This window comes from Trichosurus vulpecula, chromosome 6, assembly GCF_011100635.1.
Source record: "Trichosurus vulpecula isolate mTriVul1 chromosome 6, mTriVul1.pri, whole genome shotgun sequence".
Classification (NCBI taxonomy): domain Eukaryota; kingdom Metazoa; phylum Chordata; class Mammalia; order Diprotodontia; family Phalangeridae; genus Trichosurus; species Trichosurus vulpecula.
Window position 1 is genome coordinate 229,073,704 of NC_050578.1, and position 15,268 is coordinate 229,088,971.

Below are 15,268 nucleotides of genomic sequence, written 5' to 3' on the forward strand. Positions count from 1 at the left end.
CAGAAATCCATTTGATGATTTCTATAAGTACGTGGATTCTTTTCTCTGTTTGATTTTGGCTTGTTTTGGGTAGGTTGAGGGTAGGGGTAAAAATTCCTTAGAGGAAAAAAAACTTAGTTAGCTTTATATACCAGTATCTCCTCCTTTTGGCCACATCTTTGCCTTAGAAACTACATCATAAATAGTTCTGATTATAATTCAATGTGTTATAATAATTGAAAGTTCCTGTTCCTGACCAAATAAATTTTCCTGATAGCAGCAGCGTGGTATACTGGAAAGAATGCTGAATTTGGAACCAGAGGACTTGGGGTCGAATGCTTGCCCTCCCATTCTCACACCTTTGTGACCTTGGGCAAGTCACTGAGCCTCTTTCCTCATCTGTAAAATGAGGGAGTTGGATTGCGTGACCACTACAGTGCTTAGTTCTAAGTATTTGATCCTGGGACCCTAAAAAAATCATAGATATGACCAACAATATATCATAAAAGTATGAACTACAAACCTGTAGATTTCAGTATTTAAATGATATGTAATGTTACTGGTGTTAATGTTTCTCTTGACGCAGATCAAACTCCATCTTTAACTTCATTCTTAATCTTTTAAATTGCTTTAGCCAAAATAATTTTATTTAAGATCCTACAGCCAACCTGGTAATGAACCTTTCTAGACTTAAACCAAAACCCATCACTTGATGCATATTTGACACCATTGTATCTTGGTAGGATCTGATAGACCTTGTGCTTCAATGGCACAGCCTTCAAGAAGCCAATAACACTTGTGCCTACTCTGGTCTCAGCGCTCCAGAGACTATAAATTGAACATCAAAGTACTTTTCACATTTATTATGTACTGTAAACTATACTTAGGAAATGGAATTTAAGTGTACTATAGATTTGACCTAAATCTAAATATTCAGGTAATTTTGTTTACCTACTTTAAAGTCCTTTTGTAAAATATAGTAATTGACAATATTTTATATTATTTATAGTTTTGTGTGGGTTTTTTAATTGCCTCACTTAAATTTGTTCATTAAATATTTATTATGTTGACTTTTAGGAGGACACCAGTACCACAGATGACAGTGTGCAAGATAGGTTTATAGGCCCCCTGCCAAGAGAAGGTTCTGTAGGCTCCACCAGTGATTATGTCAGTCAGAGTTACTCATATTCTTCTATCTTGAATAAATCAGAAACAGGTAAGACTTTAATATTAATTCATTTTTATCAGGGAATTATAATTTTAGAGCTTGGAGTGACCTTAGATATTTTCTAGTGTAATCTTTTCCTTTATAGATGAAGAGATTGAAGCCTTAGAGAAGTTTTGTCTTGTCTAAGATAATTAATGGCAAAGCTGAGCATAGAATTAGAAATGTTAGCTATTTCAGGGAGAGGCATTTTGGGTAATAATCTTATAATTCAACTCTTCAAAAAGTTATATTTCAACATATTTGCCACAAAAAATTTATACCAACTTTATGCTAAGTATACATTTAATTTATGTAAATTAATATAATACAGCAGAACATGCAAATAACAATTTGCTACAGAGGCCCTTGTTAAAACGTGCACATCAAGCCAGAGACTAGAAAAAATACCCTTTGGGAATTCCTGTAGCCTTTTCTGATTATTAGAAATAATTTTTCACATTAGCTAATTGTTACCTTGGAATGCAGGAAAAATTGATGATGAAATTTAGGATAGGAGAGAGGGAAGACGAAGGCAAATAGAATACAAGTATCTGAGGATGAGGGGTGGGGGTGGGGCAGACATTGTTGAATGGTAATGATTGAAAAAAGAGAAGAGGGGCTCCCTCAGTAGGCACTCACTCCGTGCTTAAGGCATTTGAGAGGGCAGGAAGTTGGAACATCAGGCAGACATTAGGTCCAAGCAGGAGCTCTATTTGCAGCAATTCATTGTTTGAGTCAGCAGACAACTAGTAAAGGCTCCTGTGGCCGAAGCACTTGTTCCCTTTGGGCTACGACTCTTAGTCCATTTCTTTTTTTTATGACATTCCATACTCTCTCTGCCCTACCCCCACTACCTCACCCCCACCTTCCCAAAAGTAACTCAAACCAAAAACATTGAACACTTTTTTAAAAAAGACATTCCTATTGTAAATTATCTGACTTTGTATTCTTAGGGGTTGGGAGTTCGCTCCCATGTTTGGTTGGAGGGGAATTCCTTTGATTTCCACTAATATTGGAATGAATTTGGAAGTATTACTGTCTTCTCTTTTGAAGGTCCTAGGACTTGTACTAGACTTGAACTTTCTTGGAGTTTAATCCAGTCATAGTGAAGTGAACAGTTTCACTTTTTAAAAATTCCTTCCTGTTTTGTATTTGATTCTTTTTCCTATATGTTTTTCAGCCTAGTCTGTTTATGTTATTTGCACTTCCATTCAGGAATTGAATCATTTATGAATCTAATTTTAAACAAAACATACTTTTGTACAGACAGTGCAATTTTAAAAATAATTTATAGTGACAGTTACTGTTTTGTTGTGTTATTTTATTATTTTATTTTTACTCTGATTAGCAATTGAAATTGGGAAGAATTCTCTAGGCTTCTGAGTTATTTTCCATCAACATGGTATGTGCCTGTCTATCTGACTGATTCAATTTATGAAAAAATTCTTAAAATCTAATGGCATTTGGTATCAAGAATCACTTGAAACAGAGGTATTCTTTGAAAGAACTCTCTTTCCTCAATAAAATATATTACATGGTAATCTATCATTTGAGATAGTAAAACAGATCAGTTCATACATTGGAGTTTCCTCAATACTGGGCTATGTTAGGATTCTTAAATGTTCAATAGAAGTCCTATTTGATCCAACTGCCTTCTCTCTGATAACTTCAGTGTCTTAAGCATGGGAGATTCCCCTCTTTTGTCCCTTTATTTCATCCCATCCTATCCCATCCTGGTATTCTGGAAGCTATTTTGTTAAGGTTAAGGTGATCTGTACACCATCTAGAAAAGATAGGGCTGTGCTTACTAATATAGCTCTACAAATGAATTTCGTTTTTAATCTATGTAATATCTTTGTAATCTAAATTTTAAGGGAGTTTTCATATCAGTAAAGCAGTTCATACTTCATTACTGTTAAAACCTTTTTTTATATCCCTTTGAGATATATAATACATACTGCTATTACTTATAACATGAAGCAATCTGACATGCTGTTGGGGAGTTTATAGTCAGAGATGAGAATTTTTATAGAAACCCAGGTAAAAATTGGTACCTGAATAAGATCCAGAGTAATTGTTATAGTTACAAATTAAGTAATCTTCTTACTTTTACTTTTGTTTTAAGTGAATAATTACTAATTTTAAATGCTTAAATGTGTTGTTCTCTCCTTATTGATTTTTCCTTTTAAATGTTGGTTTATGTTATATGCTTGTGTTTTCTTTTTTAAAGGATATGTGGGATTAGTAAATCAAGCAATGACTTGCTATTTGAACAGCCTTTTGCAAACACTTTTCATGACTCCTGAATTCAGGAATGCATTGTATAAGTAAGTATTTAAATTAACTTAAATAGGTGATTGGCATAAAACTTTAAGGTGTTCTGACAACTAAATTAAATTTACTTTCTTGCATTCTAAATAACTTACACTTCTGTATTGCTTTGAGGCTTATGTGTTGCTTTCTTCTGAGCAACTCTGAAGAGTAAGTGTGCAAATATTATTGTTAGCATTTTGTGGATGTGGACATTAGGTCCTGCACAGGTTAAGTGACTATGTGTTCATGATCATACAGCAAAAGAGTGTGACACCTGGGTTTTGAACCCAAGTTTTCTGACTGCCAATCCATTACTTTTTCAACTAACACTGTATTGCCTTTCGTTTATCATTAAAAAACTGGAAATTTCTCAGAAATGTTTTCCTAGATACTACCTAAGAGAGTGAGTCTAAAAGATTAGAGAGAAAAGTAATTGAATGGGGAAATCTCAAAAGTTAATATTCTCCATATGGAACAAATTTAGAAATACATTTACATTTAAATCTTTGTGAACACAATACATAACAGTGTCTAGCTTAATTTTCATGTCACAGCTACTTCATAAATTAAATATGGAAACTACATTTTGAGAGAATCTGAATTTATTAAACAATTCTCTTTTCTCTAGTCATCTTTAAAGGACTCCTAATTGAACATAGAATTTTAAAATTCAAGTTTTCAATTTTAATCAACACATGGTGTCCTCTACAGAAGTCTTACTCTGACAAAAGTTTCATATCATAGTATGGAAATAACTGAATTCTTAAAGGTGATACCAGTGAAGCTCTGAGGACCAGCCTAAAAAGCCTCGTCACCAGAGAGTTGTTCTCCAGGTGATGCATGTTTTTGGCTACAACATCCGCATCTTATCTGCATCTGATCTATATCAATAGAGGGAGTATAGTCAGGGGTGAAATCTGCCTTCAAAGTATTGAAGGTATATTGAAGTATGCCTTGCTTCACACAGTAGATGTGTAGCAGTTTTTCAGTAATAGGTCACATGAATTTAATTATATTGTTAACTGACTTTAGCTTAAATTACAAAGCAGTTAGATTGTTCAGTGGTTAGAGTGCAGGGCTTGGGGTCAGTAAGACCTGAGTTCAAATACAATCCCAGATATTTACTTTGTGACCTTGGGCAAGTCACTTAACCTCTCTTTGCTTCCATTTCCTCAACTGTAAAATGGGGATAATAACATTATTACCTTACAGGGTTGTTGGGATAGTCAAATAAGATTTTGTAAAAGTGCTTAGCATAGTGACTGACAAGTAGTAAGCACTATATAAAAGTTTATTCCCCCCTCCTTTCTCTTCCTTTCCTTCTCTTATTTGTCTTGTTCTACTAGTATGATGCCTGACCATAGTCACAGTAACAGGAGGTAGGTGGTTGGGTCTTTCCAAACTGTTATTTCCTGGGTGCTAGCTAATTAGGTAGATTGTTTTTCCGTGAAAATTTCACATCCAGTTTTTTGATGAGTTGGGTCCTGTTTGTCTCTCAGACAACATGTTGAATACCAACACTAAGGGGACTTACTTTTTGTAGAAACCCTGCCATCACTAATTTAAAGCAAAATATCCTTTTATTATGTAAGTAATTGTACATAATCTGTTTTGAGTTCATATTCCGTATTATATTTCCTAAAGCTAGGCATACATTAACTCCATTTCTTATAAGGTGTGTCTCTAAGAATACTATCCACAGTTATTAGGGATTTTGCCAAGCTTCACCCGTCCTTTAAAATGCCTTCACTCGACTCTCATTTCCTCAAACTCTCATTCTGGATCATTTCTCCTTTTCTTAGCCAGACTCCTAGAAAAACCTATCTACACTTAATGCTTCCTCCTGTCACTTTTCAGCCCTTTGCAGTCTGGCTTTCAACCTCATCATTTGACTGAAGCTACTCTCTCCAGTTACCACTCCATTGATCTCTTAATGGCCAAAACTGATGATTTTTTTTTAGATCTTCTCTTTCCCAGTCTATCTGCTGCATTTGACACTTTTGAACATATCTTCTTTGGATGCTACTCTATGATGCTACTTTCTCCTAGTTTACCTTATCTGACCATTCTTTCTTGGTTTCTTGGTTCATAATCCATATCATACCCCTAATTGTGGGCATTCGCCAGGATTCTGTTCAAGGGTCCCTATTCTTTCCTCTCTTTACACTTGGTGACCTAATCAGCTTCCTTAACTTTAGTTATTGGTATGTCAGTGACTTTGAAATATAAATCTAGCCACATTCTCTTTCCTGAGCTTCAGTCCTGTATCATTAACTGACTCTTGGACATTTCAAATTGGTTGTCATTGAGACTCGTTGAAGCAGCAAACCTGAAACAGAAACACCCAAAACAAATCCAAAAAAAAGAATTATCTTTCTCTTCTAAACTTGTGGCTCTTTGAAATTTCCCCCTTTCTATCGAAAGCACCAACATTCTTCTAGTTTCCCAGGTTCCTAATCTCAGCGTTTTCTTTGACTCATTCTCCTTTACCCCGTATTATCTAGTCACAATGTCTTGCCATTTCTATGTCCCTAACATCTCTCACATCTGACTCTTCTTATCTCTGAACCTTTCTCTCTACCACCTTGATTCAGCCCCTCATCTCCTCTAGCTTTTATTATTACAATTGGTCTACTTCCCTCAAGTCTCCACTTGAATCTGTCTTCTGCCGAGCTGCCAAAGTGATTTTTTCCTGCCTCTAGGATCGACTACAAATTCTTTTGTTTATCTTTTAAAGCCCTTTGTAACCTTGTTTCCATCTATATTTCCAACCTCATTGGACATCATAGGCCCTCTTGCACACTCTGATTCAGCTAAAATGGCCCTCTCTGTTCTTCAGCACAATATTTCATTCATCCTGTCTCCATGCCTTTTCCCTGGCCATGCTCTTTCCTGAATGTCCTCCCTGCTCATCTCTACCTTATGAAGTAATACTCTTCCTTCAAGATGCAGCTCAGGATCATCTTCTGCATGAAGCCTTTTCACATGTCCCTTACTGCTAGTGGTCTTCCTCCCCAACTACCTGGTTAACTATTTTGTATTTATTCACTTTATACTCAGGTCCTGTGTATACTTATATGTGTCCTTCCTATCTCCTCTGTTAGAAGCTCCCTGAGGATGTATGCTGTTTCTATCTTTGGACTTCTATTCCTTGTACCCTAACGCTGCACCTGGCACACAGTAGGCACTTAAAAGCCTGATTGATTAATTAATAGGGATAGACTGGGCCTTTGATTTCATTGGGATTAAAAGCTCTCTGGTTCAGTTCTTTCATTTACTATGCATTTATTATGTACCTACTATGAGGTTGTGGTAGAGATGAAAGAACAAAGCAACATACCTACAGTCATGTAGCTTAGTTACAGTGGTAAGATGAAAGTAATAATTCAGACTGACATGCTGGCTTTCAAAGTACGTATAGCGACGACAGTGACGATACTAATAGCTAGCATTTATGTATCTCTGGGAAGTGTTTGCCGTTATCCCCATTGTACAGATGAGGAAACTGAGGCAAACAGAGGTTAAGTGAATTACCCAGTTAGTGAGTGTCCTCTGAGGACAGATGTGAACTTGGGTGTTCCTGGCTCCAGGTCCAGCACTCTATCCACTGAAAGTGTTGGGAAGAACAGAAGAGAGGACATCCCTAACAAGGGAAATAATAAAAAAAAAAGTGGAAGAAGTAGAATAAACATAATGTTTTTGTGGGGTAGGGAATGGAGTCAGGATATTGCCTTGGCTAGCACACAGATTTTTATTTCAGGTAGTACTCTTGAAGCACTGTCATTCTCCCAGTCATCCATGTTAAAACCACAGGCTTATCTTTGACTTTCCTTCTTACTTGCCTTTCATGGCAGTTCAGTTACTAGATTCTGTTCTTTTTCTGCATTATCTTTTCAACCCTTGCTGTTCTCTGTGGTTTTACTGCTCCTACCCAAGGACAGACCCTCATTGCCACTATTATGTTAACTCCATGCAGATCTTCCTTAATTGTCTCCGTTCCATGCTGTGCGTCATACTGTTGATGAGATAATGATCTGTTCAAGTAATTTCTTTACCCAAAAAAAAAAAAACTCGTTTTCTGTAACCTATTAAGCAGTTTTTACCTCTGCGTGGCATTCAAGGACCTCCATAACTTGTCTTTCCAAATCTATCTCATATCACTATGTGATCTGTACACCAGCCGGACTGACAGCTCTGTCCCTTGAACACACATCAGCCTTCATTTCATCCTCGTGACTATGAGTGCTGCGATTATTCCCTAAATCAAAGGTATCAGACTAAAGGAGTTGGGAGAGAAGGTGGTGGAGGGGACCTCAAATGTTTAACAAAATAAATTTAAATATAATATAACATAGATGGTGTTAATTTGTGTTTTCTAAGTCAACATGTGACCCAAAGGAATCTGTTTCTTACTTGGGTTTGAAAACACCATTATCCTGTCTACACCTGTCCCACCTTCTTCACCTTTGGTGTCTTGAATCCTTTCCAGTCCTTTAAACCTTCTTGGTCAGCTGTGACCTTCCCAGGTCTTGGTTAGCACTTTAGTATGTAACTTTGTAAAGCAATTATCCTTTAATATTCTGTTTTATAGCTATCTATGTTAGCATTTTCTCCATCTGTTATCCTGTAAACTTCCTGAGGGCAGGGACTATCTAGCCATACTTTGTCACTCTCAAGACCTTGGAGAATCTGGGACTCAAGTTTTCATGAGAATTCATGAGCATGTGAGAATGTAAAGATTATCCAAAACTAATTTTTAAGTTTTACTATATTAGTGCCAGCGTACTTATTGAATAATGTTAAGTTATTATTCAAACGTCTCACTTTTTACAGGTGGGAATTTGAGGAATCTGAAGAAGATCCTGTGACAAGCATTCCATACCAGCTTCAGAGACTCTTCGTTTTATTACAGACCAGCAAAAAGAGAGCGATTGAAACAACAGATGTTACGAGGAGCTTTGGATGGGATAGTAGTGAGGGTAATTAGTTCTCTTGTAAATTGTACTTCATTGTTGTAAATTACAGTCAGCATTGTAGGAAAAGATAATAGTTGCTTGGCTTAGTCTTACAAATAGCACTTGGATATGTGCAATGCTTTATATTAAAATTTAGGTTAATTATATTCCTTTTACATCTTAGTCTTTCACTAGTCTTTCTCTGGTGTTTCACTAAGACATGGTGGTGACCCTGGGTTCTTCAAGAATATTTCCAGCAGATCCTAGCCAATCCTGCTAAGCTAGAGAAGCTTTAAGAATAATCCTGACAATGGACTATATGTCTGTAGTCTGAGAACCAGTCTAGAGAGGTCTAAAGAAGCACCTCACCAGAAGGTTGGCCACCAGGTGGTCTGGGAGGGAGTGGGCAAGGAGATGTAATAACTTATGGGGATAGTCTTGACTTTGGGGAGAGGCAGGGAATGACGGGAGAGAGCAGGATATGATGATCTGCATGAGTGAAGGGAATACTCACATAAGGGAAATCACAGATTCCCTTGAAGTGTATATTAGTATTTTGTGCTCTTTGTCTGTTCAGAAAGCTTATTTAAAAGTGTAGAAGTACCAAAAAGAAAATGTTTTCATCAATCGAAGCACTTTTACATTTACTTGATCATGGCTTCTATTTTTAAACTGTATTAACTTATTTGTAAAATGTATGTAAATTGATACTGCCTTTTTAATAAACTTTAGTTTCTTTTTGTGACAGCGTGGCAACAGCATGATGTACAAGAACTTTGTAGAGTCATGTTTGATGCATTGGAACAGAAGTGGAAGCAAACAGAGCAGGTAACTTATATTTTAAACTTGGGAGTCCTGGAAATTCTTTTGGGGTCAAAATATTACCTAGAAAGTGATTTTTGTCATGTTGTCATTATATAAAAACATCAGTAGGAGTTTTTATTTATTCATTGAATTAATAAATTTGTATTTCATTTTGAATATTATTATATTTTATAGTACTTAGTTAATTTCTTGTCCTGTAAGCTATAATATTCAAAATACACTTACCAATGAATGAGATTTAATTAAATACCTACCATATGCCAGGTACTGTGCTAGGCACTTAGGTTCCAGGTACAAGGAATAAAACATGCCTTCTACCCAAGGAGCTAACATTCTGATGGGGGAGACAGCAAGCACATATATAAGGATGTACAGCATAAACATAAAGTAAATTAATCTAACTAGATCCAAAGTAGTTAATACAAAATAATTAGGAAGGGAGGGCATTGGTAGTTGGTGGAATTCTACTTTTCCTTTCCCAATGCCCTTAGAAGGCCTTCTCCCACTGTTGATTTTCTCCTGTCTATACCCTGTCTCCTCTATTTGATTGTAAGGATTGTCTCTTACCTTTCTTTGTATCTCCCAGTGCTTAGCACAATACCTGGCACATAGGTACTTAGTACATATTTATTAAATGACTGACTGACAGAAAGAAGATGGTACTTGGGGTGCATTTCAAAGAAAACAAGTGACTCTGTGAGGTAGAGGTAAGGAGGGAATGCATTCCAGGCATGGAAGACAGATAGAATTACATCCTAATCTAGAACTTTAGAATTTTAGAGCTGGAAGGGAATCTTAGTTGTCATCTAGTCCAAACCCCTTTGTTTTATATACTGCATGTAGAAAGTGGAAAAAGGCGAGTGTCTTTTGTTATTTTGGAGGAGGCAACATGTTTTAGTGGAAAGAGCCCTGGCCCTGGTTTTGAGTATCAGCTCTAACACTTAATTGTGCGATTCAGGGCAAGTTGTGTAATCTCTGAGTCTCCAAAATGGGGACAGTAATATTTCACTTCCTACCTCACAGGGCTGTTGTGAGGAGAACACTTTCTAAAGCTTAAAACACCATAGAAATTTGAGTTGTGATTAATCTTAATGAGAAGAGGGGGAAAGGCACATCAGTCTTGAGGCAGGAGGCAGGGGCAGAACTAAGTCGGGGAATCATGGGAAATGAGATAGCATGAACATAGTTTTCAGTTTGGGACTTAATATGGTATGCTTAAGGGGCAGGAGGTATACAGTGAACTTGACTGAAATAGAGAATTTCATGAAATCCCATAGTTAGAAAGGAATTTAAGACATAATGTAATCCAACAAACTAAACAGAATTTTCCTCTGTAGCATCCCTGACAAGTGCTCATCCAGCCTTCCTTTGCAGACCTCCAGTTTGGCATTCCACTTACTTCCCAAGAAGGGAATCTACCTGTTCCCTAGGCGGCCCATTCTACTTTTTTGAAAATTGTAATTATTTAGGAAGTTTTGCCTAACACTGAGCCAAAATCTGCCTGCTTCTCTGAAGCCTTTCTTCACTGGGCCTAGTTTTGCCCTCCAGAAGTGAACAGAACAAACTTAATCCCAGGTGTTATAAGTAAAACTAGTGAGCAGAGTAAAGCCCAATTATAATGGCTCTTAGGTGTCAGCAAAAGCAAATTATTTTGATGTGATGCTTTCAGGTTCAGAAAGACTTTTCCTCACATCAGTGTCATGAGATAGGCATTTTATAGGTACAGAAACTGAATTTCAGAGAGGCTGTGATTTGCCTATCTGATCTGCCTAAGTCTCAGATCAAGGAATTAAAAGCAGGACCTCCTAATAGTGAGGCTAGTGCTCCTTCTAGGCAAGTATAGTACCTACACCAGGGAGCTCATGGTGCGCTAGTGCACAGAGACATCAGGCACTCGATAAGTACTTGTTGCCTACTCGACCATTTCGGTGGTCAGCCACCATAGTGGAATGATTTTACTGGGTTCTGAGTGGGGAGGGATGGGGGATGGATAGCAGAAATTCTAGGAATATTTATGTGGAAAAAGACATCGATTATATTGATGCTTGGTTTTTCTTAGCCAGTGATAGGGCCCTTGGTGAAGATGAGAGTGCATTATTTTGATCTGTGGTCATACATTTTCCCAGCATAAGTGCCAGACAGAGATTAAAAGTTGCAAAATGCTTTAACATTCTCATTTCACCCTCACAAAAGTCATGTGAAACACCAGCCACAGGCATTGTCATTCCCCTTTTACAGAGAGAGTCAATGGCTTGATTGTGGTCACAGATCTCTCCTAACTCAAAAGCTCCAGAACTCTTCAGTGTGCCATGCTAACTCTCAAAATAGGCGTTTGGCAATTTAGTTTTGTAAAATAATCATGACTCTACTCAAGTCCTACTCATCATGGTGGTGGGAGGTTGCGCTAGTTTTCGAAGGCTTCAGCATACTGACTGGTCTTATGAAGCTGGAAGGTCTTTGAGTGTAGACCTGATGATGGACCGTACATATGTCTGTTAATTTGAGTGCCAGCCTACCTAAATTCATAGGGGCACAGCTCTGAGTTGGTCAGAGCTAGTGATGAATTATTCACCTGTTGCACTTTCTCAAAGACTATCTACAAAATTATCAAAGGGTTGCCATCAGTGTTAGTGGAAGGAGTAGTGAAGGAACAGTAAAAACTTGAAAGTAAGGCCTGGTTCATTTCTCTCAGAGTTCATAATACCTTCTTTCTCCATCACTGTGCTAGATGCTGTGGAGGCCATCAAATAATCCAGATTGTATATATCATTCAAGGCCCACCTCAAGTCCTAACTCCTGTGTTAAGCGACCCCCATCCTCCATCTCCTTCTGAAGTTCCCATACTCCTACCCCTATTCAGAACCTGTCATCATCATGATCATTGTCAATAAATAACAGACATAGATTGAGCTCATATGTGCAGAACCCCATGCTGGATTAGGGCTACGGAGAGCTCAGGGGCTTGGGCAGCCAAGGTTGGGAGACGGAACATATCCTAAAAACAATAGAACATTTATTCATCTTCAGCAGCAGGACAGACTGCCAGGCACATTGGTGATACAGAGGCAGAAATGCACTCAGGGAACACATTATATTGGAGGATGTTTATGTACATGCACACACACACACACACACACACACACACGCGCGCGCGCGCGCATACCCCAATACAAAGCAAATGTACAAAGTAAATACATAAGGAAATTGAGTATCAGTTCTTGAAGGAGTGGGATAAGGAGAAATAGGCTTTGTGAGAGAGGTGGCTCAAGAATGAAACTTTGAATGTGTGAAAGGAACCAATACATAATAAGTCTGGAACTCATGGGGAAGGCATTTAAATGTCAGGAAAGGGTTTGTATTTTATCCTAGAGGCCATAGGGAACCACTGGACCTTTTGGAGAAGGAGAGGTATAAATGGTAAGACCTGTGCCTTAGGGATATTACTTTGCCACTTGTATGGAGGATGGATTTGAGGGGGAAAAGATTTGAGGCAGGGGAGTACTCAGGAGGCTACAATAATAGTCTAGCAGAGAGATGCTGAAAACCTGAACTGCGCTTATGAGGAGAGTGACAAGAAAGCAATGGGTGTAAGATAGAAGTGCTTGGATGTGTGGGGTTGAGAGAGAGTGAGGAGTCAAGAATACCTCTGAACTTACTCTCAAGAGAAATAGGGAAGTTTGTAGTATCGTTCATCCACATCTCTTCCACTAGTAATGTACAGTTCTACAGTACATTAAAGTTAGAAAACTGCTTTCCTTACAACTACTCAAATAAAATACTATAAGCTTAGTTGAGGTACCGTTTGGTACATAAATACACACAAAACCTTTTTTTGTCCTCCCAGTCGTTAGTTCTCTCCTTGAATTTCCTTCTATTTACTCATCAGTGTACATGCTGAAAAAGTTTTGCTTGAGAAATTAAGGGAAAAATGAGTACATCTAAATTTCCTTCTCACTTCCTTCCTTTGCTAGTGCCATCATTTCAATTAAGAACAACAAGGCACTCTTATGGGGGGTGGGGGGGGAACCAAGACGTGGGAACTAGAAAGAGCTTCCACAAATGATTCTTCAAATCCTTTTCCCCAAAGGGATGTTCTGAAATTCAGTGCACAGTGGTCAAAAAGCACAAAGTTCACCTGTGGACAAATCACACTTGGGGGAAATGGCTTTCTTTTAAATGATGATACTTTTAGGAAACTTTTATAGAGTGTTTTTAACAGCTTTTTAATTATTTAGAAAATTACATAATTATGTTCTTTATAATTGCCGTACGCGTATATTATGTATGTTATGGAATGTTTTAATCTCTCCTGGTACCCTGTAGTAAGTGGCATGGCTTTTATAAAATAAGTATGGAGGGGGAGAGATGGATAGCATCAAGTAATTAAAAATGAATAGAATGTCATTTTTTTAATGTATAATTATGACTCTGATCTCCATTGGCATACTCATGGCGTGCCTTTTAGTTGTGATGTGACGTAATTTTTAGAATGTGCTATTTGGGTAATGTGGTTACAGATTTCATTTTAAATTCATTTTAATAAGTTTTTATATTTTTGCTAGGGCAATTTAAAAATGAACTTTGTAAATTTATTTCATATTGACTCTTTAAAATTCTGTTGCTCTTTCATATTGATAAGAAGTACAAATAAGTTTTAGCTATGTCCCATAGGATTTTGGATAAATGATAAAGTTTTGAAGCTTTCCAGGACTTCACTTTTTAATAACAAAATTGAGGTTTTCTTGGAAGTACTTTATAGAGATAGTGAATGTTCCTCTGATAGCACTTTTGTTAAAATAATTTTCAGTGAACATTTTTAAAGGTAAAAATATTCTTCTTTTAGGCTGATCTTATAAATGAACTGTATCAAGGGAAGCTGAAGGACTACGTGAGGTGTCTGGAATGTGGTTATGAAGGCTGGAGAATCGACACATATCTTGACATTCCATTGGTCATCCGACCTTATGGTTCCAGCCAGGCATTTGCTAGTGTGGTGTGTACCTTTCAGCTGACTGCTTGTGTATCCATACACAGAATACATAATAGCACAGTGGTATAATTTATTTTAAGGTAAGTATCATCCTAGATACTCCCTCTTGGGTTGTTATCATTCTGCAGTTAAGCTAGCAAGATCTAAAAGATTTTTGACCCTTCAAGTGAGTCCTAATAGTGCATGTATATAAAGGAAAAGAAATGCCAATGTACTGCCTCATGGCTAAGGGTTTTATTCTTTTTAATAGGAGATAAGATTAGTTTCATTGTCCTTTTTGATTTTAATAATTCAGTTTATGAGTGTTTTTTTGATGAGCCCTTTCTGTGCTGAAACGTAATTTGTTTGTAGGTGGAGGTGGGGAGTGGGACTTAGAAAATTGAAAATTGCTCATTTTTTTGCTTTTAGAGATTGGCTAAATTTTTAGAAAATAAATTTTTCTTTTTGAAACTTAATTTAAACGAAAACCACAGATTATACATCTACAAAAATGCAAAATGTGATCATATATTTGATTTTCTTTCTTAAAGGCAAAGTTCTCATCAGCTTGATAATTAGGTATTACTTTTCTAATTTGAGATTCTAGATCTAATTCTTTTTTCCATCTATCCCTAGTAGCTACTTAATTTTTTTTAACCTCCTTGTTTTTATTACCTCTTCCAAAGTAAAGATCCAGAGAAGGAACAGAGTTAAATGGGAGGGAGGCTGGGATGATTGTTAAGGAGGTGAGAACTACTGCAAGGCTTGAGGATTTACTTATTCCTGTCCCACATTTGCATAGATATTACCTATTTGAAAGCCCACTCAGAAAATTTGCCCTGGTTTATAGTTTGTGTCAAAAGCATTGTCTATATTTGATAGTAGCTGGCTTACCATTGGTACCTAGCTCTGCAAATATTTTCTGTTGTTCCAGGCTACAAGAACAGCTTTAAGTTGGGGATTATCCTGAAATATGTATGTTTATTAAAGAATATATTTTTTAAAAATTCGGCATATTTA

At 37.0% G+C, this 15,268-nt stretch overlaps 1 protein-coding gene across 3 annotated transcripts in view; it reads left to right on the plus strand.

Moving 5' to 3' along the window:
* USP47 (ubiquitin specific peptidase 47) overlaps positions 1-15,268 on the plus strand; it is a 102,899-nt gene that overhangs the window by 36,942 nt on the left and 50,689 nt on the right. For all 3 annotated transcript variants that reach the window (XM_036762291.1, XM_036762293.1, XM_036762294.1), the window contains 5 exons: positions 1,057-1,195; positions 3,417-3,513; positions 8,333-8,478; positions 9,203-9,282; positions 14,123-14,272. In XM_036762291.1, coding sequence (XP_036618186.1) covers positions 1,057-1,195; positions 3,417-3,513; positions 8,333-8,478; positions 9,203-9,282; positions 14,123-14,272 — 612 coding nt within the window. The remainder of the gene's footprint in view (positions 1-1,056; positions 1,196-3,416; positions 3,514-8,332; positions 8,479-9,202; positions 9,283-14,122; positions 14,273-15,268) is intronic.